Source organism: Photinus pyralis, unplaced genomic scaffold (genome assembly GCF_008802855.1).
Source record: "Photinus pyralis isolate 1611_PpyrPB1 unplaced genomic scaffold, Ppyr1.3 Ppyr1.4_LG2, whole genome shotgun sequence".
In the NCBI taxonomy this organism is placed as follows: domain Eukaryota; kingdom Metazoa; phylum Arthropoda; class Insecta; order Coleoptera; family Lampyridae; genus Photinus; species Photinus pyralis.
The window spans coordinates 29,000,987-29,026,394 of NW_022170403.1; the positions used below are offsets into that span (position 1 = coordinate 29,000,987).

The window sequence follows — 25,408 nt, forward strand, 5'->3', positions numbered from 1 at the left end:
TCCGTCCATGATGCGTTAGGTAAGTATATATTTAACAGGCTGAATTTTTTGCTCGTATGTATTTCTACCGCAATTGCTTGAAGCGAGGTGTTTAAGGGAATCGTCTTCGCATGTACATCATTTCTCACCATCACAAGTACTCCGCCATGACTTCTCTGGCCAGGCTCTAGTGCTAAATCGTTTCGGAATATTTGGTAGTTTTTCATAATAAATCTTTCTCCACTTTGTAATTTGCTTTCTTGTATGGCAACTATGATAGGTTCTATATCTCCAACCATCTGCCTTATTTCGTCGTACTTATTTTTAATCCCTCTTGCGTTCCATTGCAAAATCTTTTCTGTAGCCATTTTAAAGTATTTAAGTATAGGAATATATCTAAATAAGTTATTAGATTGTCAAAATAGACGAAATATACATACATTGATTAGACGCACAGATAAAATAATATATAAAATATAGGTATAATATGTAAATAAATTATAATTACGAATAGATTATCACAGTATATCGTTGTATCACAGTACTATTTCTCTGGTTATACGTTAATTACTTTGGCTTGATTTCCTTTTGTAGCGGTCTGGGTTATAGCTAGTGACTGCCGGGTCCTTTCTTTGGCTTATTCTTGGTACACCTTTAGGGTATCCCCTAGGTTTTTTTTTCTGTCCATCGGGGGGATCGGTTTTCTTTTTATCGCTTTCCGAATGTCCATCGGCGTCGGATATGGATTCTGTTTCAGGGTCGGTTTCGGTCTGATTATACGACCAGTCAGAGAGGTTGCATTTGTAGGTATTCTCGTCTTGCTTGATATTGCTATTCGATGCAGTGGGTGGTGTTTGTGGAGTTTTGAAAGGTGTGCGACTTGCAGGACCATCTAGGTTACCTAGTGTCGTCTTAACCAGGTCATTTAAATTTGTATTTGTTTTTATAATGTTCTTTGTGCGATCCGCAAATGTTTCTGACGGTACCACGTATGACTTACCGTAGACCATTACTCTTGCTTCTCGGAAGTTAATATTTTTCTGGGTGGCCTGTACTCTCATCACCTCTTTTTCCTTTACGTACGTTGGGCAGTTGACGTAGTTTGATTTATGTGGTCCTCCACAATTTGTACACTTTGGTGGGTCGGAGCACGGTTCGCTTTCCGCATGCTGCTCCTTTCCACAACTGCAGGTTGGGACGTTTCTACAGAACTTTGTTAGATGACCGAATTTTTGGCATCTAAAACATTTCCTAGGAGCACCAATATATGGCCGTACCTGTAGTTTGAGGTACGCCGCTTTAATAGTCGTGGGGAGTGTGCTCTTCCCAAAGGTAAGTTTAATCGTTGAGGAAGGTACTCTGTCATTTCCTTGTTTTTTGGTCATTTTATAAACGTCAATGACTCCTTGGTCTTTTAATTCCTGTTTTAGCTCATCCTCCGAGCATGACGCCAACTCTAGACATGTTATAACACCAATAGATTTATTCAACCTGTCGTTCGGTTGTACTGTTGTCTTTGTACCTAGTATACTTTCTAGTTGTTTTAATTTCACGGCTTGTTCTATAGTGCCTACTTTGACACCTAATAGTCCTATTCCTATTTTCTTTATTTCTATTTCTGCTCCTATACATTCAAAGATCTTCCTTTGTATTGTAAACGGGGAAAGGGTTTTGTATTCCGCTTCGTCAATGTTTATGATGTGATACTTTTCTGTAAGTTCTTCTTTGCTCATTTGTTCGTTTTTGTTCGGGGTGTGTCTTTTCTTCTGACGTTTTCTTTTCCTTAAGTTGTCCGGTGTATCTTGTTGTGGTTTCTGAATTATTATTATTATTATTATTTTTTTTTTTTTTTTTTTTTTTTTTTTTTTTTTTTTTTATATTTTTTTTTTAGGTTTTCTATTAACCGAGCGGAGGCGGCGTCTACAACGCAGGTAATTGGCTCACCACCACTAAGTTTGTAAGTATTATTGTATAATGTTTACTAATATTTTTAGTACATTTCACACTATATTTCTTTGTATAGGTTTGTATCTCTCAGGAATTTTATAATATTTTGGTAATTGTTAGCATTTTTTAATATAAGCATATCTGTGATATTGTGCTGTTTCCTGTAGATTCCTAACCTTAGGCATTCTTGCATAATATGCTTGACAGTTATTTCCGCTCCACATTGCGCACAACGTCTATGTGTTTGTCCGCGTAGGAGGTGACTGTGTGTTAGTTTCGTGTGGCCAATACGTAACCGTGTTATTATAACTTGATCTTTGCGTTTCAGGTTTTCGCTCTTACTATGCCCCCAAAAAAGGTCAGGTTGTATTATTTTCAACTGTTTCCACTGTAGACCACTGATTTTGCCATTTTTCTTTCATAACGTTTTTTATTCTGTTTAGCACATCTGGTACAGTTAGTTTAGTTATCATAACAGACGATGTTGATAAACCTGCTTCCCTTGCTGCCTTTTTTGCTTTTATTAGTTTTATGTGTACGTTGTCATTTTGTGCTAACATCAAAACCACTTTCTTATCAGATTCGTTTAACTTGTCCCATTGTTTAATAACTGTTCTTTGTAGGGGGTTGTCAGTAAAGCAATTTTGCAGGGATTTTGTTGTTTTTATTATTATTATTATTATTATTATTATTATTATTAATTTTCTTTTCAGATGAGGTAAAATAATTTAGTAACTTTTTTATATTAAATATGGTACTATTTTTATATTGTTTGAAAGGCCTTGACTGAGCTGTTTTCGATTTATTACGAGCGAACGCATGGCAGTACTCGGCACCGATTGGCCACGGAAACGCCTCGTACGTCTACCTCTGTCGGTGCAGATCCCGATAAACAATTAAAGAAACGCGTTTTTAATATTTACAATACTAATTGACGTTTGCTCCGTACAATTTGCCCTCGGTTTTGGATTAAGCATATCCTGAAATCGGCACGGCGGAGGCCTGTAATTATGGATTGTTAGAAAAAGTCACCTTTGCATATATAAAAGTCTGATTCACACTGAAAATATTACTATCGGGTTGTTCGGAAAGTAATTTCGTTTTTCTTCAACAGAGAACCTAATTGTATTGTTTCACAGCCAATTTTACACTTAAGCCGCATAAACATTAAATATTTTGACAGCTGACATAGTAATGCTTGTATGGTAAGAGTTTTGTTTGATTCTTTGCCATATAGTCCAGTCAAATTAGCGCAATTTTGGACAAATAAAAACATTAATTGGTAAAGATCTGAATTTTGGTATACACATTTATTGGGACTTTCTATTGAACATATTAAAAGTCCCTGTCAAAATCTGTTGCGCTCGAGACGCCATCTTGGAAAAACGGTACACTTTTCCAGTTTTTTGCCCATGTCTCGGCAATTATTACTGACACGAAGAAATAGTTTACATGAAAAATATAGTTTACTAAATTCCCTATAAAAAAGAGTATTTACATTTTTTTTGTATCTCCAGTACTTTAGCTGTAATTTCACGTTGAATACGTCAGAACGCGTTTAGGCCCCGTATCGTAATATTATAGGAGGCCGTCTTTTTTATGACTACATCGATAGCTGTAATAGAGCCAAAAAATGAACAGAATCGTCGTGCGATAAAGCATTCTACCAATGACATAATGTTTGATGATACATCATGTTTTTTTCAAAAAGGTAAGCGAAAATGTGTAAAAGTGTTGGAGCAACGAAATGATTTCTGAAGCTGAAGAACGCCCTTATCTGCATAAGTATAACGTGCCTGCTAGTGAGAGATATTAAAACCGACATCGTTATCAGACCTTCAGAATGACCTTGACCCTGTTCGGACACTCAGTGCTCACATTGAAGATGAAAGTTCTATTGAGAGAGAGTTTTATGAGAAACCTTACTAAACGTGTCTCATACCAAGCTTGAGTGCGACGACTTCGCATATATAAGAAATACTGGTAGAATTTTCAATGAATTTTTAATGATTTGTAAAAAGTTGTAAAAAAATATCTGCGCGACTGTTTCGAGAGCTCAGGATACTTGATTCCCTATTCGATGTCGGATTATAGCTAAAGTATTGGGCATACAGAAAAATGTTAATATGCTTTTTTATGGGCAATTTAATAAACTATATTTTTTATCTGAACTATTTTTCCGTATCAATAATTGTTGCCGATATATAGGCAAGAAACTGAAAAAGTGCTCCTTTTTTCCAGGATGGCGCCTCGAGCGCAACAGATTTTGACGGGGACTTTTAGTATGTCCAATGGGGAACACTAATGAACATGTGTACCAAAATTTCAGATCTTTACCGATTAATGTTTTTATTTTTTCTTATTTGACTGGACTAATAGTTTTTGTTTGGTGCCCTATCAAAGATGGAAAATCGAAATCAGCATTTTCGGCATATTTTACTTTTTTACTATCGAAAAGGTAAAATGCAGTTCAGGCAAGGCGGAAATGATGCGATGTGTATGGAGAAGATGTACTGACCGAACGACAATGCCAAAATTGGTTTGCAAAATTTCGTTCCGGCAATTTCGATCTTGAAGATGCACCACGTTCTGGAAGACCCGTTGAAGCCGATGGAGACGAAATAAAGGCATTGGTAGATGCAAACAGTCAAATAACAACTCGTGAGATTGCTGAGAGGTTACATTTATCGAATTCGACCGTTCATCATCACGTGAAACGTCTTGGTTTTATTTCAAAACTTAATATATGGGTTCCACATGTTCTTACAGAGAGAAATTTGCTTCGGCGCATTAACGACTGTGATTTGCTTCTCAAACGTCAAGAAAATGATCCATTTTTGAAGCGTATCACTACTGGCGACGAGAAATGGGTTGTTTACAAAAATTTTAAGCGGAAGAGATCATGGAGTAAAAAAGGTGAACCAGCTCAAACCACTGCGAAGGCCGATATTCGCCAAAAAAAGGTTATGCTATCTGTTTGGTGATATTTCAAAGGGATAGTTTTTTTTGGGCTTCTACCGGACAATACCACGATTAATTCTGAAGTGTACTGTGGTCAACTGGACAAATTGAACGATTCACTTAAACAGAAAAGGCCAGAATTGGTCAATAGAAAACGTGTAGTGTTCCACCACGATAATGCGAGACCTCACACAAGTTTGGTAACCCGCCAACAGCTTTTACAGCTTGAATGGGATGTACTACCACACCCACCATATTCTCCAGATTTGGCACCTTCAGACTATTACTTGTTCCGGTCTCTGCAAAATTTTTGGACGGGAAGACCTTCACCTCAAATCAAGACGTCAAATTTCACTTGGACCAGTATTTTGCTTGCAAAGACCAGAAGTTTTATGAGCGTGGAATCAATGTCCTGCCCGAAAGATGACAAAAGGTATTGGACCAAAATGGAGAATATATAATTTAATAAAATGTTTATACACTTTAAAAAATTCGTCTTTCATTTTCACCACACAAAACGAAATGACTTTCCGAACAACCCCAATAGAATCTAGTGGTAAAATTAATAGACTCATTTTATACTTCAAAGTATTTCTGTTCAGGATATTTAAAGTTCATTTTTACGTACCTAATTAAAATGTCTAAATATAATCATGACTCCCAAGTAAGAAAGTCGATGTATGAGATTATTGCATTAAAAGGAATTTATTTCAGTTCATCGTATCTGAATGTGGATTTTAAATATGGCCGCTATGAATCAGAAAGAAAATTAGATTTAAGTAATGATCGCGGTGTAAATAGAATTTAGTTCATACTATGTAAATAAAGTAAATTAGGAAAAAAACTGCATATAAATATCGAGTATTCACGCTAAGGTCAAAGTCCGAGTCATTGTAAATAATTTATTTAGAGCTAGTAGAACGATTTGAATCCGTATACTCGCTACCACTGTCAAATTAACAAATTATTCACGCATGATCAGTCTATAAACGTAAGTGGATTGTGCGCGTAAAGCAGAGATGGGGCCACGGGATAAACACTACGAGAGTATAAATACGGAAATGTCCAGTACCAGGAGAGAGTTGCTCGCCGTCTTTTCACGGAGCAACACCATAAGCGCGTAGTATTGTAATAAGCGAATCGAGGCGATATTTTAAGAAAAATAGAAACAAAGAACCGAGCGAGAACATCTCCATCCAGTCACTACATCGAAAGCGAAGACGATTCTTCACGGCACTTCAGAGAAAGTCTGGAGGATTGCGAGATTTCCGAAGAACAGTTCCATTTGTTACCGGGCGGGGTAACGTAAGTGGCAAACGGAGGTTGAAAACGTATATTACACAATATTTACAAATAATACAGAGGCTATATGTACATATATAAGATCGCTTCTGGCACGTGGGATGGCGCCGGACTTGACTACGGTCAAGCCGGGAAGTGATGGCGTGCGGAGACGGTACTTGAGCCCAAGCGACCAGCCTCAGTCGCTTGTGTAGGGTAAGGTAGGCTTGCCCAGGCACAAGTGAAGTTCCCCTGTCGGTGCGCTGCTTATAAACGATTTCCGGTAGAGGCGTCTGGCGACGCGGCCAATAGGGCGCTAGTGGATGGTGGGGTGGAAGTTGCAACCCCTCTCCTAGTCGTCGTAACAGTATCCCCCCCCTGTAAAGGGGTTGCGACGGCGGGGTGCAGGCGCTGTAGCAAACGGCGGTGACGGGGTTGTCGTTGGTTCCGTGGTGGCGTCGGTGAAATGATTCTTGGCGGAAGTTCCGGTACTGGTGCCGGGGTGGGTTGGTTGGGTGCAGGGCGTAGATCGTGTACGTGCACCTTTACCAGTTCGTTTCCTCGCCTTATCCAGTACGCGTTTGTGCCCGCCAGCGCTTCGATGGTGTAGGGACCTGTGTACTTCATGTGAAAGTTCCCGGAGTGTTGGTCCCTGGATCTTTCCATCACTCCGTCGCCTACTTGGTACTGGGTGCGGGCTGGCCCGTAGTTCGCGTACCGGCTGCGGGATCGTGCCTGGTTCCTGTGCACCGTCTGTACGACCTCCTCTCGGGCTTCTCCTGTCGGTGGAGGTGGTCGATCCCTGGCTTTCCACTCTCCTGGCCTGGGTAGGTCGTAGCCTAGCAGCGCGTGGCTCGGCGTGAGTCCAGTAGCGGCGTTTCTCCTCGTACGTAACGTGAACATGACAATGGGTAGTACGGCCGCCCAGGCGCTGGGGCTTTGTCCCACCAGATGAGTGCGGAGGCCCTTTTTGATTTCTTGGTTCCGGCGTTCGACGGGGTTCGCCTGCGGGTGCCATATGGGCGTCGTCCAGTGCATTGCTCCCCACTTCCGAAGTGCCGCGTCCCATGTCACTGATGTGAATTGCGGTCCGTTGTCTGAGATGATCGCTCTCGGGAAACCATAGCGTGCGAATACCTCGTGTTCCAGGATTCTGACCACTGTTGGAGCGACTGCTTCCTTTACTGGAAATGCCTCCACCCACATGCTGAAGAGGTCCGTGATCACGACTATCTGGCGGTAGCCTGTAGGTGTGGCGTCGTAGGGGCCCATCAAGTCTACGGAAACCGCTTCCCAGGGTCGTGTGGGTTTGCGTGGGCGTACGGTGGCGTCCTGGACCGGGCCTCTTTTGACTGCCGCGCAAATCCAACATGCTCGTACATAATTCCGCACCGTGTCTCCCAGTTTCGCCCAATGGTAATGTGTCATTATGGCCCGTTCCGTTTCTTCGGCTCCTGGGTGTCCAGCTGTGGCTGCGTTGTGGTACGCTTCTAGTACCGCTGGTTGAAGGCTGCAGGGGACTACGAGTAGGTTCCCTTGGGGTGCTTTGCGGTAGAGGTAACCGTTGTCCACCGTGTAATCCCGGTTGAACCTTGCTTGTGCTGGTGTCGCTGGTCCTTCCTGCTGTATTCTGTGCCAGGTGCGTACCAGAACGATGGCGTTTTCGTTTGTCTTTTGGCACTCCTTCACATGGTCCGCCAAATTGGCCACTTCCACTGCCGCGATTACCGGGGTGCTGTTGGTTTGTTTGGACTCGTGTGTGGTCGTAGGTGGCAGCATGCGGTTTACGTCTTCTGCCGTGGCTTCTTCGGCTTCTTCTGCTGATGGGTGGCGGGACAGGTGGTCTGGAAGCTCGTTTTCTTTCCCCGGACAGTGGACCACATCAAATGTAAATTCTTGGAGCCGTAATGCCCAACGAGTTAGCTTGCTCTTTTCGTCTTTTGTGCGATCCAGCCACAGGAGAGCGCGGCTGTCTGTCTTCAACGTAAAACGTCTATCTTCCAGATATGGCCGGTATCGTTTAATGGCCCACACTACTGCCAAGCACTCCTGTTCGTTGATATGGTAGCGTCTCTGCGCGTGGTTAAGTTTGGCACTGGCGTAGCTGATAATTTTTTTCTCTCCGGGGTGGGGTTCTTGAAAGAGTACGGCCGCAATCCCGTTTTCGCTGGCGTCGGTTTGCAGCACGAATGGAGTGGCGAAGTCCGGACGGCTGAGTTGGAGTGGTTTGCTAAGTGCTGCTTTTAACTGGCTAAAGGCGACGTCGGCTGCCGCTGTCCATCGGAAAGGGGTGTTCTTTGTTAGTAAGTTATCCAACGGTGCTTGTAATTCGGCACACCGGGGCACGTACTCTCGTAGCCAGTTGGTCAATCCTAGAAAACTTCTTAGCTTCTTCCTCGAGGTGGGCCGGTCTGCGGTCCGGATTGCTTCGATGTGTTCCTGGCACGGGCGGTTCCCGTTCGCCGTGATGTTGTGGCCCAGGTATTGGATCGTTTGCACCCCGAAGCGACACTTTTCGAGGGACAAGCGGAGTTTGTGGCGTTGCAGTCGTTCCAGCACGAGGTGTAGATGTTTGAGGTGCTCGTCCCAGGAGTCTGAGTAGATTATTATGTCATCCAGGTATACCATGACGAATTTCCGTAAATACCCGGCGAGAACGTCCTGGGTCATTAGCTTCTGGAACGTAGCAGGTGCATTCTTGAGCCCGAACGGCATTACTTTGAATTGATAACTCGCTCCATCAGGGGTTGAAAACGCGGTGAGATGTCGGGATTCCGTCTCTAGCGGCACCTGCCAGTAGCCTGATTTGAGATCCAGGCTGGAAAAAACTTTGGCCGTCCCCAGGTCTCGGAGGGTCTCCTGTATGACTGGCAGGTTGGTGCTCTCGTCTTTTGTGATGGCGTTTAGACGACGGTAGTCGATGCAGAATCTCGGGCGGCCGTCTTTTTTCTGAATTATGACGATGGGCGAGCAATATTCGGACGTGCTGGGCTCGATCACCTGCGCTGCTAACATAGCTTCCACTTCATCCGCGATGACCTTCTTTTTGTTTGGCGAATGTCGATATGGCGGAAGTCGGAAGGGCGTTGTTTTGGTGACTCGGATGCGATGTGTGGTGGATGCTGTTGTTGTGGGCGTTGCAGGATCGGCCAGTGTGCTACCGAAAGTTTCCAGCAGTGTGGCCAGGCGTCGATCGAGTGGTGGTTGGAACCCGTGCTTGACTCCGGCGAAGTTTATGGAGTCGCTCGTTGTTGGGCCGCGGTTCGGAGCTTGGTCCCAGTGTGTTGTCTGCCTTGTATGGGTTCCCCAGTGGATGCACGCTCTCTCGTAATCCAGCACCGCTCGATGTTCTTGGAGCCACTTCTGTCCCAAGATCATGGGCACGACAAGGTTTGGTGTCACCAGGAAGTCGTCCGATTCTTGCTTGTCGTTGAGCGTGTACTCGACTCTGGATGTGCCGATGACTTCCAGCTGATGGCGGGGGTTCGCTAGGCCGGCTGTTTGGTGGTTGCTATGGTGGATTTTCCACGCGAGCTCCTTCTGGATGAAGTTATGGGATGATCCGGAGTCGAGGAGAGCTCTTACGCTTTTTCCGCGTACCTTGACTGCCAGCGTTGGTAGGTTGGGTCGGGTCGCAGTCTGGATTAGGTGGACGGCCGGGCATTGTTCCCGACCGCTGCCCCGTTTCCCTGGTCTCGGCGGCGGGTCAGTACTGGGCAGTCTCGGTGGAAGTGATATTCCGGGCAGTGGTGGCACTTTGGTGTGTTGGGAGGTCTGTCGGCGGGGGTTGGTGGCGATGGTCTGGGTTGGTTGTTTCGAGGTAGCGCTTTGTTGCAGTTTTCGATTTCCTCGGCGTGACGCACCAAGTCGAGGAGTGAAGTGGGTGTTGTGGTTAAAAAGGCTACTCTAATGCGTGGGTGCAGCAGGTCTCTCAGTAGCTCGAGGTGCTCGCCGATCGGGATCTTCAGCCGTTTTGCTAGCTGTGCCTTCCTCTGGAGGAATTGCTGCGGCGACTCTGCTCCTTGTTCTCGGCCGAAGAATTCTGATTGCATCTTCCCGCGAATCTTGCTGCTGTCGTATTTTTCGCGGGTGTAGTTCTTTAGGTCGTTGTATGTCGGTGAAAATGCCTCGTAACTGTTCCACCATTTCGCAGCCTCCCCTTTTAGTTGTGCTGCTGCTGTTTTTAACTTTTCCGCCGGGTCGGTGGTTTGGATTGTCTGCTCGAGCGTGCTGAAGAAGACTGTTGGGTCCTCCAGGTGGTCGCCGCTGAAGGTCGGTAGGTCCGGTGATGCGGTTATCTGCGCGTTCTGGAGGGCGTCGGTCAGCGCCTTTAGCATGTCGAGGGTGTGTTGAGAGTGTTGGGCGCCACTGGACGGGGTTGCCGGGTCCAGACCGGGGTTGATTGCCGGGGTCATCTCCGTTGTTTGAGTGTCGATACCTTCGTCGGCGCCGGAGTTGGACGTCGGGGTGTTCCTGCTCCTCGTATTCATGGTGTTGCGCGTCGGCTGTCGCGGGAGCGTGGGCGTAGATCCTCAGAGCGCGATGCTGCTGGTTGACTCACACGTATGGGCGCCAATTGTTACCGGGCGGGGTAACGTAAGTGGCAAACGGAGGTTGAAAACGTATATTACACAATATTTACAAATAATACAGAGGCTATATGTACATATATAAGATCGCTTCTGGCACGTGGGATGGCGCCGGACTTGACTACGGTCAAGCCGGGAAGTGATGGCGTGCGGAGACGGTACTTGAGCCCAAGCGACCAGCCTCAGTCGCTTGTATAGGGTAAGGTAGGCTTGCCCAGGCACAAGTGAAGTTCCCCTGTCGGTGCGCTGCTTATAAACGATTTCCGGTAGAGGCGTCTGGCGACGCGGCCAATAGGGCGCTAGTGGATGGTGGGGTGGAAGTTGCAACCCCTCTCCTAGTCGTCGTAACACATTTTCTGTTCTACGCGCGGTCCGTGCACAGTCTACTTGGAGGGTGCCGAAAAAGTCGCGTTGAAATCTGCCTGTCTGAGATTGGCCGAAATTCGAATAGCAGCTTGCAGTAGTCGGTCCTGAGTTCATTTGATTTCAACATCGATCGGAGCGAGACCAAGACTGCACTCCGAATCCTAGTGCACACTAACAATAGAAGTTCAAGGTATTTATAAACCAGTAAACATTATTGCGTTGTAGTTTATTGTCTGGTCTTTGTTGTTCGCCCCGTCGTAGACTCTTGCATTGTCGTTTGAATTTGTGTTATAGTAAAGGCGATTTAATCACCTACTAGGGTTGCATTCAAATAAGTGCTTGTGAGCACTGATTGCTTCCATTTTAACGACTCGGGCGTTACTACACACATTTACAGCAGTTTGTTTTGATTTTCGATCTAATTGTATGTATACTAATTTATGAAACAAGAATTAAGTTTCTTTCTGTACATACTCGGCGGTTTTAGAGTAAATATTTTGATTTTTGACTAGCGTAATAAAGACAGATTTTCCTTTCTATGCAGTGAATTTTTGTGAATGAATGAGTTAACCCTACTTTTACAGGAACGTACCGCCTCAACCCCCATTGTGCTATTTACAGCAAAAAGGCGATTTTCTCAGAGAAAAAGAACGTGATAGGTGTTAATAAAGACTATTGATTTTTATTCATCCTCATCCTTCATCCTTGCCCATTTCCTCGAGGTCAGAAAAGGACCATCGACTGAAGCTAGCCGGCGCCCAACAACAATTATTTTATGTAAGAAGAACCACCCCTAAATAAAATAGTTTGAAAAAGAAACGGTAGGAAGAGTTGAAAAGTAACCAGCCGGTTACAGTTGAATTTCTTTCACATTTGGACAGAATGTATGCCTTTGTAGTAGATTAGGAACTCGAGTTCCTCCTTTTCTTTTATATTGTGGAATATGCATACATCATACATTCATACTTTTAAAAGCAATTTATAATAAAGAGGTAACAAATTGAAATTGATGATAGACTCGATGATAGATAACGGTCCTGCATACATTTTGTTGCCTTTCAAACTTATTATGAATTGTAGTTTTAAATGTTTTGTCAGTTGTAGGTACTAGTACACAAACCACATTACAATTTACAACAAATGTTATTGAACAAATTCAGAACAATGGAATTATACTCATATATTATCAAACAGCACAGTTCACTGCTGTACCTATGTATAAGCCATTTAGTTAGTCACTGTGTCCAGAAAGTTCACTAAAACCAAGTGAACAATAGGGAATATGCATGTATCTTTTTAAATTTTTTAATCGTTTTTTCACATCGTTCTAACATAGTAAAAAGTGTAAACACTGTTACAGCAATTCAATTTAACTTGTAAAATGTATGATGAAATATGATTCTGTAATAGACAAACTTGACTTACTTTACTAGTGCTGGGGGTTTGCATTCATCACTAATGCAAGTATGCGAAGTATCAAGATTAGTGTACTCAAAAGAACTGTTTTTTTAATTAAAATTTAGGCACATAGACTTCACACAAACACTCAGAAAGAACAGTGAGGACACGAATCACGAATAAATTTGACAGTTAATCATATCAACATCAATTTTAGCTGGGTGTAAAACGGGCGCGGCCCGAACCAATAGCTAAAATTGTTTGCGGGAACTTTTACCTAAATCTGTCTTCCTAGTTAAAAAATAGAGTATAGATTTAAATAATATGGCGAATCTCCGAATCGGTTTTGGTGGGAATATACTATCCTCCAGAATTCCATTGATCTACTTCCGAAGCCTAAACATTAGACATTTACAAACTACGTTCCACTATGTTACTATACCCTGCCCGAAAAGTTTTTTTTCAACATGGTACGCTACCTATTTGCCATAACATTTTACTTGTGGCCAGAAAATATTAATTTCATGTAACTATCTTTCCAATACAATGAACTACAAGCAATCCAATTAAACTATTGCGCCTTTCAGTGTCAATAATCATTAAAAAACTAAATGTACATTTTGTATTGATCTTTGAGATTTATTCTTCTACGATTATGTTGTAGACGGTGTCAAATGTGACCGATAATTAAATGGGAGTGTACTTTTTACGTTTAATTATTTCCGGATAGACTTACTGTTAGTGACACTGAAGCTTACATTGTTATAAAGCGTAGATTTTTATCTATAGGGCGGTCAGGCATAGCGGGTGGCCTCCGCACGCAGCACGATATCGAAGAATGCGCTGCTACCACGGAACTGTATTATTCCAGATTTTTCGTACTTGATTCTTTATGAAAGCGTCTTTTTTCTGGGTTTTTTGTACTACGGAGTTGGTAAATCTCAAGTGATAAGACAAAAAACTACAAAATGTAAAGGTGTACTTTCTGGATGTAACCAAGCTATTTGTATTCCTCCTACCCGAATGATATGTAGGTATATTTCCGCATGTACAACGCAGGTGTGTTGAACACCCGCACATATCGCATCGCATCACACACTGTTAAAAGACACATTCTTAAAGCACCCACAAAATACCGTAGCAACAAAGTTATCACCATTGTACTTTCAATTTATAGCAAGCTTTTAAAGGAAACTGTGTGAGTGTGAGTGTATGTATTGTAGGGTAGGTATATGGTTTCGTTGTTGTTGCAAAGTGAGGGTGTCAGAACCAATAACACGGTTTTAATGTAGTAAAATTATATTGTTGGTAAAAGCTATTTCGTCCCGTGTAATATTCAGTGTTCCTAGTACGCTGACGATTGTGGATCATTTTGCCTAGGCATATTATTTACAGCCCTAAATAAGCTACACTTCACATTAAATTAAATTAATATTTAAAAATCGTTTAGATGAGAATCCCGACGATTTGACAAACCGTTGGTGATCCGTGTACCAATCTTGGTGTTTCTGACTGACCGAAAAACAGGATAAACAAACTCCTGTCGGCAAAAAGGATGCAGATTTGAATTTGGTGCTTATTAAATAAATAACCGTTCCGTGAATTTGATTTGGCTTGGTTTTATATTAAATCTCGATTGATTCTCATATATAAGGAATAGTCAAATTTAACGTTCAAAATAAAAAAACTAAAATACAGTGATGTTATTTAATTGTACCCAATCACCTAAATCTAAATCATACACCAATTCATTTCAAAATTATAACTAAAAGATCCGAAGTGGACCTGAGATGACCCTGTGTTCATATGAAAGGGCGCATTTTCTGTATGAACATACATCTCAATCAACAATTACTAAAAAAAACGAAACATGTTCGGTTGAGATATCATCCTTAAGATTTGAATCATACACAAGTACACAAGATTTCAAATTAAATTATAGGTAAGAATTGTCTGACAAATTGCCAAAAAGTAAATACAAAACATTATGAATCAAGTATTGAATATACGAAACATTATACAATATAGGTATCAAACTTTCAAGGAGAATATTCGTGAAGCACACTTTTCAGGGATACCAAGGCTAAATACACAATCGCACTGGTTAAGGATGATTAATCGATTTTGTCAACGCGACTATCTTGACGTGTGATTTTTAAGCACAAGAGGGTTCCCAAAATAGAGAAAAATATTGGAATAGAAATAACTAATTTTTCACTTAAGAACTCTGCAATAATTCCTGATACTAGCGGAGCAACACATCTTCCGATACCCATAACACTTTCCGATGCGCCGGTTAATATCCCTCGATCACTGTCCGTAGATTTTTGTACTATTCCTTCCATTGTTATTATCATTAAACCAGAGCATGCGAAGGCAACTGGGATGGTGGCTATCAGCACCATTTCAAATGTGGACGCAGTTGCCATACTCATTAGACCAATTGTATAAGTCGCGAACAAATGTAACTGCAATCTAGAGTCCGCCTGTTTTTCCTTAGTAGAATAGAACACTTTTTTGATCCATCCAATTAAGATAACTGAAATAATTCCAAGAAGTCCAACAAATGCCACGTAATAGCCGGCCCCCTTTTGTGACAGACCGTAACGTGCCCCAATGTATACCAGTTGACTCGTGAACACGACCGTTATAGCAAAGCTGACAACAAATCTAAGGAAAAAGGGTTCCCAAAATTCCCTCCAGTTTACACTACCCAAATCTCTAAATATTTTAGTAACTTCCGTTTGGAAATTAAAGGTAGAGGTTTTAAGAGGTTTTTCTTCCAAGGTTTGCATTAAACCTAAAATTTTTTTTCTAAAATACCTTAATATAAGCTTTAATATAATCACCGATGGCAGCAAAATGGACGATTGAAGCGAATGTGCAAACATAAAAGAAACCATTTTCTCTTTCAATTAAATGCCCTCCTAAAATTGGTCCAAAAATTATCCCTAAAGTTCCAACTGCGCCCATAGTTCCATACGCTTCGGTGAGTCTATCTTTTGGCAATATATCCCCAACTACTGCCTTGCCTAAAATCTGGGTATGCTCAAATGTACCTAATAAAACACAAAGGCATACTTTCGATTTTGCATATACTTCTTACCTACCTATTAATATGTTGGCTAGAAATATCAAATACAGAGAGCTTGTTAAACCCATTATGAAACAGCAGGCTACTGCTACTAAGTAAGTCGTCGTCCATACAACTTTTCGTCCCCTTAGGTCACTCCAGCTTCCCTAAAAGTAAATTGATGAATTCGAGGTTTAATACTGCCTACTATGTGATCAAAAATGAGTTGCTGTCGAGTCACCTTTGGAATTCTTGTTTACATGTTGTTTACGTGATGTAACGGCTGCGTGGAACGAAAACAATTAAAGGCCAATTCATACTATAGCTCAGGTGACGCTCTGCTCAAAATATTGTAACATGCTATTTCAATAGGAATATTCACATTTGACGGTCAGGTCACGGTGAGAACATGTTCATAGAAATACACGGTACAATAATTGACCGGACCGTGATCTGACGGATAATGTCAATTGGCCTTAACGGAAATATGTATTCGTGTTAGTTAGGCACGATTTATAATAGCTGTGGTCCTAAATCTTACTTTATTATTTTATAAAGTAAATAAAGTTATGCTAAGAATTGTTCTCTAATCTACAAAACGGTAACAAAAAAGGTAAATGGCATCATGGAAATGTCATAGTTGTAGGAGAATTTACTTTGTAACTTGGCTTTACATAAAAAAACTAGGCTCTTAGAGAACATAGTGCCGCTTGTAAAAGATTTCGAGAAATTGGTGCTACCATTGAATAAAATCGCTATTTTTATTCAATGGTGCTACGAGCTATGAACCTACATGGTACCACAGACAACATATACAACATAATGTTCAATGCCTCATTTTATTTTCAAGGTCACAAAGTTGAATGACCTCATGTTTGTCGTATCTTGTTTCATTCTCAAGGTCACTGCCTCCATTTTTGCGGTCTCATATTTCATTTTTAAGGTCCACGAAAGACAATGGGCCCAGTTTTTGGTGTCAAATTGACTTTTTAACGTTATCAAAAGTTCAACGCCATCCATTTTTGTGGTGTCATACTCGTATTTCATTTCTAGGTCATCAGATGTCAAGGATTTGTGGTGTTATGGTTAATTCAATGGTCTAATTTTTGCAGTGTAAAGTTCCACTTTCAAGATCATTCAAGGTCAATGACTCCATTTGATGGTTAAATAAACTACAGATGAGTTCTGTATAAATTTGTAATTTAGTCAGTTGCCTTTTGCCGGTGTTCTGGAACCGTACGCAAAACTACTACCAAGAAAGTTGCCTTCTCCTTCTCCTTCTACTGTCCAGTTATTTGGATCTGCGGCGGCCTCGAACAGCCTCAATTAGATGGACTACGGCGATTTTTTATCGAATGTCGGTGGCTTAACTCAAACTTTCGTCGTACCAATACTCTCACACGTTTCGGCGGATTTTTTGCGGAAAGATTATGGAACGGCAGGTAGATCTTATGTGTTATCCCAGATGACACTTCACTCTTTTCGCGTTCTTCGGTCAAGATCATAAATCGCTTTCGTAGTTCATCAATTTCATTTTCTACCGTATGAATCTTATCCTCGATTTTATCTTGGACAGTCTGTATATAATTTTGGGCACTGTATCTGTCTGTATCTAATTTTGAATCCATTTTATGTAGCTTCCATGGCTTGTCGGCCGGCTTTCATTTCAGCCTGACCAGGTTCGATTTTAACCTCCATTGATTGTTGACCAGCTTCAAATTAAATTTCCATGGTTTGTTGAACGGCTTCCATTTTAGCTTCCATTGATTGTTGTCAGCTTGGAACCCGGCTTTCGTTTCTTAACAAGAACTTATCGAAGTCTGGACTCAGAACTGAATTCGAAACACAATTCAATTTGCTTATATTATATGTATAGTATACAACATTCTTTCTAGAATGTTCTTAAAATGGTTTCGAGTTCTCAGAATCGTTTCAGAATATTATCACAGAAACACGTAATATATATTTCTAGGAATAATTACGTGACATCCGCCTTCGTTACTTATCGTCGAGGACGAGGACTCATCTTTCATGGCGCCTCGCTGTCGATAGAAATTACTGGAATGTTCCCTACAGTATAATTAATGTTGCGTTCAAAGACTCCAAATACCATGCGATCAAAAAAGAGTTGCTGTCCAGGCACCTTTGGAATTTTTGTTTACATGAGAAATCATATTTAAGGTGAATTTCCAAAGACAACTCGACGTCAATCCTTTGTTGGGCAGAGACTTGCTTTGTTGGGTGTTTCATAATATATACGCAGGACTTCAACATGTGATAGCTGGTCCAAAAATTTGAAAAAAAAAGTTTCTATTAACCAGAGCTGGGCTAAGAGGTAATTTTTCGTACCACACAATGTTCATAATATGTGATTAAAGTGCTTGAATAAAATTGTAATTTAGACAAGCACAGTCCTTGGAAGCCCTGAAAGAGCTTGAAACCACTTTTACAAGCACAAAGTACTTTTGAAAAGGACTTGTAGAGGAAAAGGGGCTTGAAGCACTTTTCCTTGAAGTTTTTTTTTTTTTTTTTTTTTTTTTATTAAGGCTTTGGGGATCTTGCCCATTTTAGCCTACATTAGAGAAACCAGAGGACTAAACAAGGATTTATACGTTTCACGCTTTGGGGCCGATCAAAGCGACTTCACACAAAACATAGGTAGGCCACGGAAGGTTGGTACTTGGTAGCACATAAGGATGACATAATACGGGTTACAATTACAACGGTAGTTTACTTGCAGCTACAAAACGGACTAAAATGTCATAAACTCCCTTATCGTTGGTACTTAGAATTGTTGGTACATCGAGAGGGTGTGTCAACCCCAGCTTGAGTACGCCTTCCATCATGATATTCGTGTAATTTGTATTCTGCGGACAGGCGAGAACTAAATGATTCAAACCTGCTACCTCATAATTACAAAACGTGCACTGTGCCGAGGGAATCAAATTTATTCTGTGCAAATGTGCTGGAAATCTACCGTGCGCTGTTTTTAGCCTGACTATGCTTGATTGATAAAATCTATTGGATTTGTAATTATAGTAACACGGATTGATTGTTATTGAGGGCATTATACGGGTAGGTATACTGCGTGGGTCTTCTAAGGCATCGCTCTCTCCACTCGGCTTCCCATTGCGTTCGAAGAATTTGCTGCTTCATGAATGCCGTTTCATCCTGTTTGGACTGCGGGATGTTTAAAATGATTCCCGACTCCACAGCTCCTTTCGCCAATTTGTCCACTGTTTCGTTGTGGCTTATCCCAATGTGAGCTTTAATCCAATAAAAATAAATTTCAATACCTTCTTTACGGAGGCGGGCCACATTCGTGAGTATATCTAGGATATACGGGTTGGTACTGTAAAAATTAGTTTTGTTGTCCAAAGCTTTTAGTACACTAAGGGAGTCGCTCATCACAACAAGCTTTTTCGTGACTACCACATGAATTTCTCTTAACGCATAGGCAATGGCTGTTGCCTCCGCCGTGAAAATAGATGCGTTCCCATTCAACTTTAAATACGTTCTGTTGTCCTGAGGGTTGTATAAGGTAAGCACAACCGCAGCCATTCTCACCCTTTGAACCGTCCGTGTAAATAAAGAGAGCGTGTTGGTGTGTTCTAATAATTGACTGGTGTAGAAGATTATCCAAAGACGAAATACCTTGATATGGTGGGAAGGTGACTTGAATCTCCGAAATATAGTCGGTGTAATTAATGTCTTTACTGATAGCGCTTTCACGGAGGATAGCGATGTCAGACAGATTTCTAGATGCTGTTGCAAAAGGGGGAGCATTTTTTAACCGCCAATACAGGTTTACCAAATCTTGCACAGCCAACTCCGATAATTTTGGTAAAATCTTAGAATTCTGAGATTTGCACTTCAACACGAATTTAGAAGCCAGGAAGTTTCTTCTGATGGACAGTGGAGGTTCCCGTGCTTCCACCTGTACTACGTCTCCTGGAGAAGAGCACATTGCCCCCATGCAAAGACGTAGTGCCTTATTAGATACCGCGTCCAGACGTTTTAAATTTGAGTTCGAGGCACAGCCATACAAGATACATCCATAGTCAAGCAGACTTCTAACATACGTTTTGTAGATCTTTAAGTTAGAGTGCATGTCGGCACCCCAATTAACTCTGGAAATCATCCTAATCAGATTAATGCCCCTTTCACATCTACCTATCAACTTCTCTATATGCGGTCTCCACCTTAATTTAGAATCGAGAATCATACCAAGGTAAGAGATTTCTGAAGTTATTTTAAGTTCAACCCCCATCCATCTTAGCGAGCCTGTGGGCAAATCTCGATGCCGTGAAAAAAATATCGTTTGGAGCTTATCCACCGATAGATCGAAACCATTATCAAACAGCCACCTTTTTATGATCTTGAATTTAGCTTTTAATTGCTGCAATACGAGTTTTGTTGATTTATCTGTGGTATAAATGCAAAGATCGTCCGCATATTGGCATGCGTTGATATTAGGACTCCACATTCTGTAGAGATCCACACAATACATATTGAACAAAAGGGGACTAAGAGTAGATCCCTGAGGGATCCCGATCGATGTCATTCTGGGACCAATTAAAGAGTTCTTATTACTTCTTACGAATATTACTCGATTCCTAAAGAGGTCACAAATATTCCTCGCAACCTGATCTGGGACACCCATTTTGGTCATTTTGCTTTCAAGGAGGTCTAAGTTAACCTGATTGTAGGCATCTTTAATATCCATAAATATTGCGCCCAGGTAATCGTTTTTACTAAAACATATTTGAATGTCTGTTACCAGTTCAGCGAGTGCGTCAACCGTTCCTCTGCCAAAGCGAAACCCGTACAATTTATCTGGCAGAATCTGGCTTTGTTCCAGCCACCATTCCATCCGATTTTTAATCATTCTTTCGTACGTTTTGGTAATGCACGACAAAAGCGAGATCGGTCTGTATGAAGACACACGACCTGCCTCTTTATTTGCTTTAAGGATAGGCACGACAACGATTTTCTTCAATTCTTCCACCATATCCCCCTTAGTCCAAATATAATTAAAACACTCCAGTAGCAATTGTTTCCCCGTTATGGGTAAGAGATGCAGCATCGAATACGTGATATCGTCCTCTCCAGGCGCTGTGTTGTTAGATTTTTTCATTGCCTGTAGTAGTTCGGTTTTTGAAAAAGGCCGAGATAGAAAATGGTTGCACCGATCAAATTGATAGGGTCTTTGTTCTGTTGACACATATGCTGGAGTAAGATTTTCTAAAAAATCGGCAATCCAAGATTGCTCCCCGATAGCCTTCCCGCGCCATGGACCTTTGAATCTTCTAATATGGTTCCAGAATTCCGAGATTGGTAAATCTCTGGTGATCAAGCCCCAAGCACTTTGGACAAGTTTAGTAATTCAATTACCAAGTCCTAATTACATACACAAGAAAGTGCTTAAAGTTCAGGGCTTGAAAGTCCTGAAAGGACTTGAAGCCATTTTACAAGCACAAAGCCCTCAAGCTCTGCCCAGCTCTGCTATTAACCTACCCTCTAAAATGCAAAATTTTCGAGACTCGTTGAAAAAAATTTCGTGTTTTGTGAATATCTCCGGAACCGTTTATCGTACTGAAAACAGTCTACTCATAATAAGCTATGTTTTGTGCGAAAAAAAATTGTGTTAAGGTCATATAATTGGTGAAGATTTTGAAGAGATAGTGGGTGTTTTTCTCTCCAACTTCGATGCCACTGGAAAAAGTACCAATGGTTTTGAGGCCATCTGAACCGCTACACAAAAAAGGTTTTCTTGGTCATAAACTCTAAAGTTTTCGAAAAATCAACTTTTAGGTATGTTAAAAACATGGTAAATTTTTTTTAATAAAAATTTTTTTTTACTAATTAACCAAAATTTATTTAAACGTTAGAACAAGAAACAAAACCAACCGTTAACTTCATAATTCCAAAATTAAAAAACAAATCATACACAGTTAAATTAAATGTTGGAAATGTCCTCCGTTAGCTTCAATCATTGATTAAAAATGCTTCAATGCACACAGTAATTCTTCGTCGCATTTACTGTCTAACATGGAGTAAAATTCCTAGAGTGTTCCGAATTATGTCGCAAGATGCAACAATGCGTTCTCTTAATTGGTCAACATTTTCAATTGCAGTATCGTAGACTAGGGTTTTGTGATGGTCTCATAAGAGAAAATCTAAACAATTAAGTTCGGAAGATCGCGGGGTCCAAGAATTCGGGCTTCCTCGACCAATCCAACGGTCTTGGAATTCGTCGTCCAAGCATGGCGAGCAACCAAACTAAAGTGCACATATTGCTCTAGCTCATAAAACATTATGGGTGTGGGAAGGGGAACATCTCTTTAAGGAATTGAATGTAGCTTCGGATTAGGTTAACGGATTTTCAGATAATAGGTCTTGTTGGAAAGAGCTCTCTTCGTGGAATCAGATTTTACATAAATATAGTCTTTTTAGTAAATGTGATGAGTGGTAGAGGGCGCGATGTGACATTAACAAAAACTTTGCAGTTTTTTTTGAAAATTTCAAATGGAACGATATAATTATTATATGATATTATCAAATAAGATGAAAAAGTGAGAATATCAGTGAAAACCGCATTTTGATATCTGTTTTCTAGGCAGAGATATGGCAAAAATACGAACGTTCACAAATTTTAATTGCAATATTGATGCTCATTCAAGTTGGCTTTGAAACAAAAGAAACACTACCGTACTACGTAAAAAACTATCAGTTTATCACAGTCTGTATCATCCTGCGAATTATCACCACGATGGGTGCCCGGCACATTTCTTGATAAGCGAGAGTGTTTGAATTTGAGTTTTCCTGCCAAATGGATAGAAAGAGGAAGTATTTTTTCATGGCCAGCTAGGTCACTCGATCTAACTTGCTTAGACTTCTATTTGTTGCAAAGGATAAAAGACGTCTTTGAAACAAGGCCAACTACAAGGGACGATACAGTGGCGAGAATTAGAAATGTAATTTCATACCCATGGCGGAAGTTGAAGCAACTGTTCTCTCTACACGGCAGAAACTCGTCTTTGTATCGAAAATGATGGCAGACATTGAACATTTACGTTAATTATAATTATTATTTTTTTTATTATTTACATAATTCATATTTCTCTGATTTAAAGTTTGAATAATTTTTTTGTTGATGTTGATTGAGTGTTAATTTTGAACTGCCATCGCCTCATTCACTTTGACATAATTATCGCATTTGTGTGTTCAATTCTTTCAAATCCAAATTGGATGAATATAAATATTGCAATTAAAATTTGTGAATGTTCATATTTTCGTCATATCTCTGCTTAGAAAACAGATATCAAAATGCGGTTTTTACTGATATTCTCACTTTTTCTTCTTATTTGATAACATCATACAATAATTATATCGTTCGCCATTTAAAATTTTCAAAAAAAACTGCAAAGTTTATGTTAATGTCACATCGCGCCCCCTACCACTCATCACATTTACTAAAAAGACTATTCATGTAAAATCTGATTCCACGAAGAGAGCACTTTCCAACAAGACCTATTATGTGAAAATCTGTTAACCTAATCCGAAGTTACATTGAATTCCTTAAAGAGATGTTACCCTTCCTCCACCCCTCATATTTTGAGCTAAAGCAATTTGTGCTGCATCAAAATGATGCAAAATTGATACAAGATTGCTATGCATGTATTTTTTATGCATGTTTGTTGGGTATATTTTAGAAAAAAAGTCATTTTTCTACTTAACCATGAACGCCCTCTAACGGCGAAGTTAGAAACTTGAAAATAATTTCCAGCTATTTCTCTTGGCTCCTTTTTCCCGAAGCTGTGCAATTAACACTTCCATAGATAAGGCCTGTGACCATTATTAATGGGCCACCCTTTACATTTCTGGTCTTTCTAAAAGTGTTCTTCTACGGGCCAGCATTTGCTGCCAGCCAGCCAGCCAGGCGATCAATAGCTACCTTTTTACAAATAAATTTTAAAAAAATGCGTTAACAACCAAACCACTATCTTCTTATTTTCGAAATCCAAAAAAACTTTTTGGAGACGCTCGTCCAAAGCCACAAGTATCATTCACTCATAATTACTTTTTAATGATCCAATATTCTAGCTAGATGTCAACCTAGACTATTAGTAATTGTAAATTATGCCAAAAATGGAGGGGTGGAAAGAGACGCCACGTATTTGCAATTAAAATATCTGTGTGGCAATTCGAGAGGTGGCGAATGCGGAAGCACCGACTGGTCTATGAATTGAGCACATAGCGATCATGTACCTAATGATGGATCCATCTTTTATTTGGAACTCGTAAAGATAAGTGCAAGTATAAGCAACAAGGGGCATACAAAATAAAAATTTAGGAAACACAAAAATTAGAGAAACACAACATAGCACCCCATTTGGGGTACAATGCTCATCTTGTACTACCAAAAAATATCTTTTTCAACTTTTTTTTGTATTTTTTTCAATGTTGCGTCATAAAATTTTCTTAGCAAACCTCAGATTCGGATTCAGCACCCCAAAAAACATATATAATCAAAGAAATCAAAACTACCCCACAACTTTCCTGGTAAAAATACAATTTAACTGGATGATTAATTTTTTATTCAATGATAAAGCGTTTTCTCCTTAAATTAAGTTTTATTGGATAAAGAGTAAAATTTCAGGTTTAGTAGATCGTAAAAGCAATTACACAAGATTTTTAAAAGTGGATTAATGCTGAAGGTCTGTTAGAACAACCCTTATTATTATTTCGTATGCCTTATCATTAACACGGTTACACAAACGCCTGCTCCTATGCAACTTACATAACTTTACATATACCAATCCCCCAATATGAAATGGTAGGTACATAAACTGCTGTGGTATCCTACCACAAATATCTATTGCATTTTTAATTTGAAAATGAGTTACTTAACACATGAATTATGTACCGTGCGTTTGTCTGTTTGAAGAGATGAACTCTTATCACTGAAACCTCCAAGATAGCGTTAGCTGTCGTTTATTTGTTGTGCAGATTTTATTAACGTGTGTATTTGTCGGGAACCTCCAGATTTCTTCTTCTTATTTTGTTCAGAGATTTCGAAGAAAATAGCGGTTTGTTATAAAAATACTTCACCACTGCTACTACACTACGTACCACTAATGGTCCCGCTAAAACTTGAATCCCAGCAAACAAAGCATTCATTAATCCTATTAGAAAATGTGATCCTCCTAATGATCGTATATGGTGCGGTATGACTGGTAACAGGGCTAGAGTTGCAACTCCATTCTATGTAAGGAAATATTATTACAGAATTGGTTTTTAAAATTGCACTTGATACATACAAGTACAGCAATTATGGATAGTTTCAGCAGTACTTTTTCCATTATACTCTGTTTCTACTAATCACTGCACGGGACAACTGTATTGTCAATTTTACACGTTTTGAGATACAGGCCATTCAGATTAGATAAATTATATTATGACGACTATCGTTTCAGTAATTAAAGCATAATCCTGATCATTCGAACAAGATAGCGCAAATTATGTGAGTACAGCTATAGCGCGTTCGCACCTCCAAATGCAGTATGGTGCTTATGAACAGTACATGCTTGCCAAACGTGACAATGACAGCATTGACAGCACAATGAATGTTTGAATCTTAGACCATATAGTACATGGACTGCTAATTGTAACTAAAATATGGTCAAGGACATCGCCTGGGTATATGCGTTTCAGGGTAAACGAGTCTGTCCGATGAAGCACGATTTGAGGCTGTCAACCTATAAATTAACAAACGTCAATTAATTAATCGCCTAGATATTGCAAAAAAAAG

The 25,408-nt window shown here is 40.5% G+C and overlaps 2 protein-coding genes across 2 annotated transcripts; both read right to left on the minus strand.

Annotated features, from left to right (window-relative positions):
* Positions 1–542: 542 nt before the first annotated feature.
* Positions 543–1,712, minus strand: LOC116163928. The gene has a single exon (XM_031478057.1). It carries the CDS (start codon positions 1,710–1,712, stop codon positions 543–545), a length of 1,170 nt encoding a protein of 389 aa, XP_031333917.1.
* Positions 1,713–14,251: 12,539 nt separating this feature from the next.
* LOC116162754 (major facilitator superfamily domain-containing protein 9-like) lies at positions 14,252–25,028 on the minus strand. The gene is made up of 5 exons (XM_031476448.1): positions 24,918–25,028; positions 24,730–24,861; positions 15,632–15,761; positions 15,371–15,580; positions 14,252–15,321 (listed from the first exon to the last, which is right to left on the minus strand). The coding sequence occupies exons 1-5, from the start codon at positions 24,957–24,959 to the stop codon at positions 14,636–14,638; spliced, it is 1,200 nt and encodes a 399-aa protein (XP_031332308.1). The 5' UTR covers positions 24,960–25,028; the 3' UTR covers positions 14,252–14,635.
* Between the last annotated feature and the right edge of the window lie 380 nt (positions 25,029–25,408).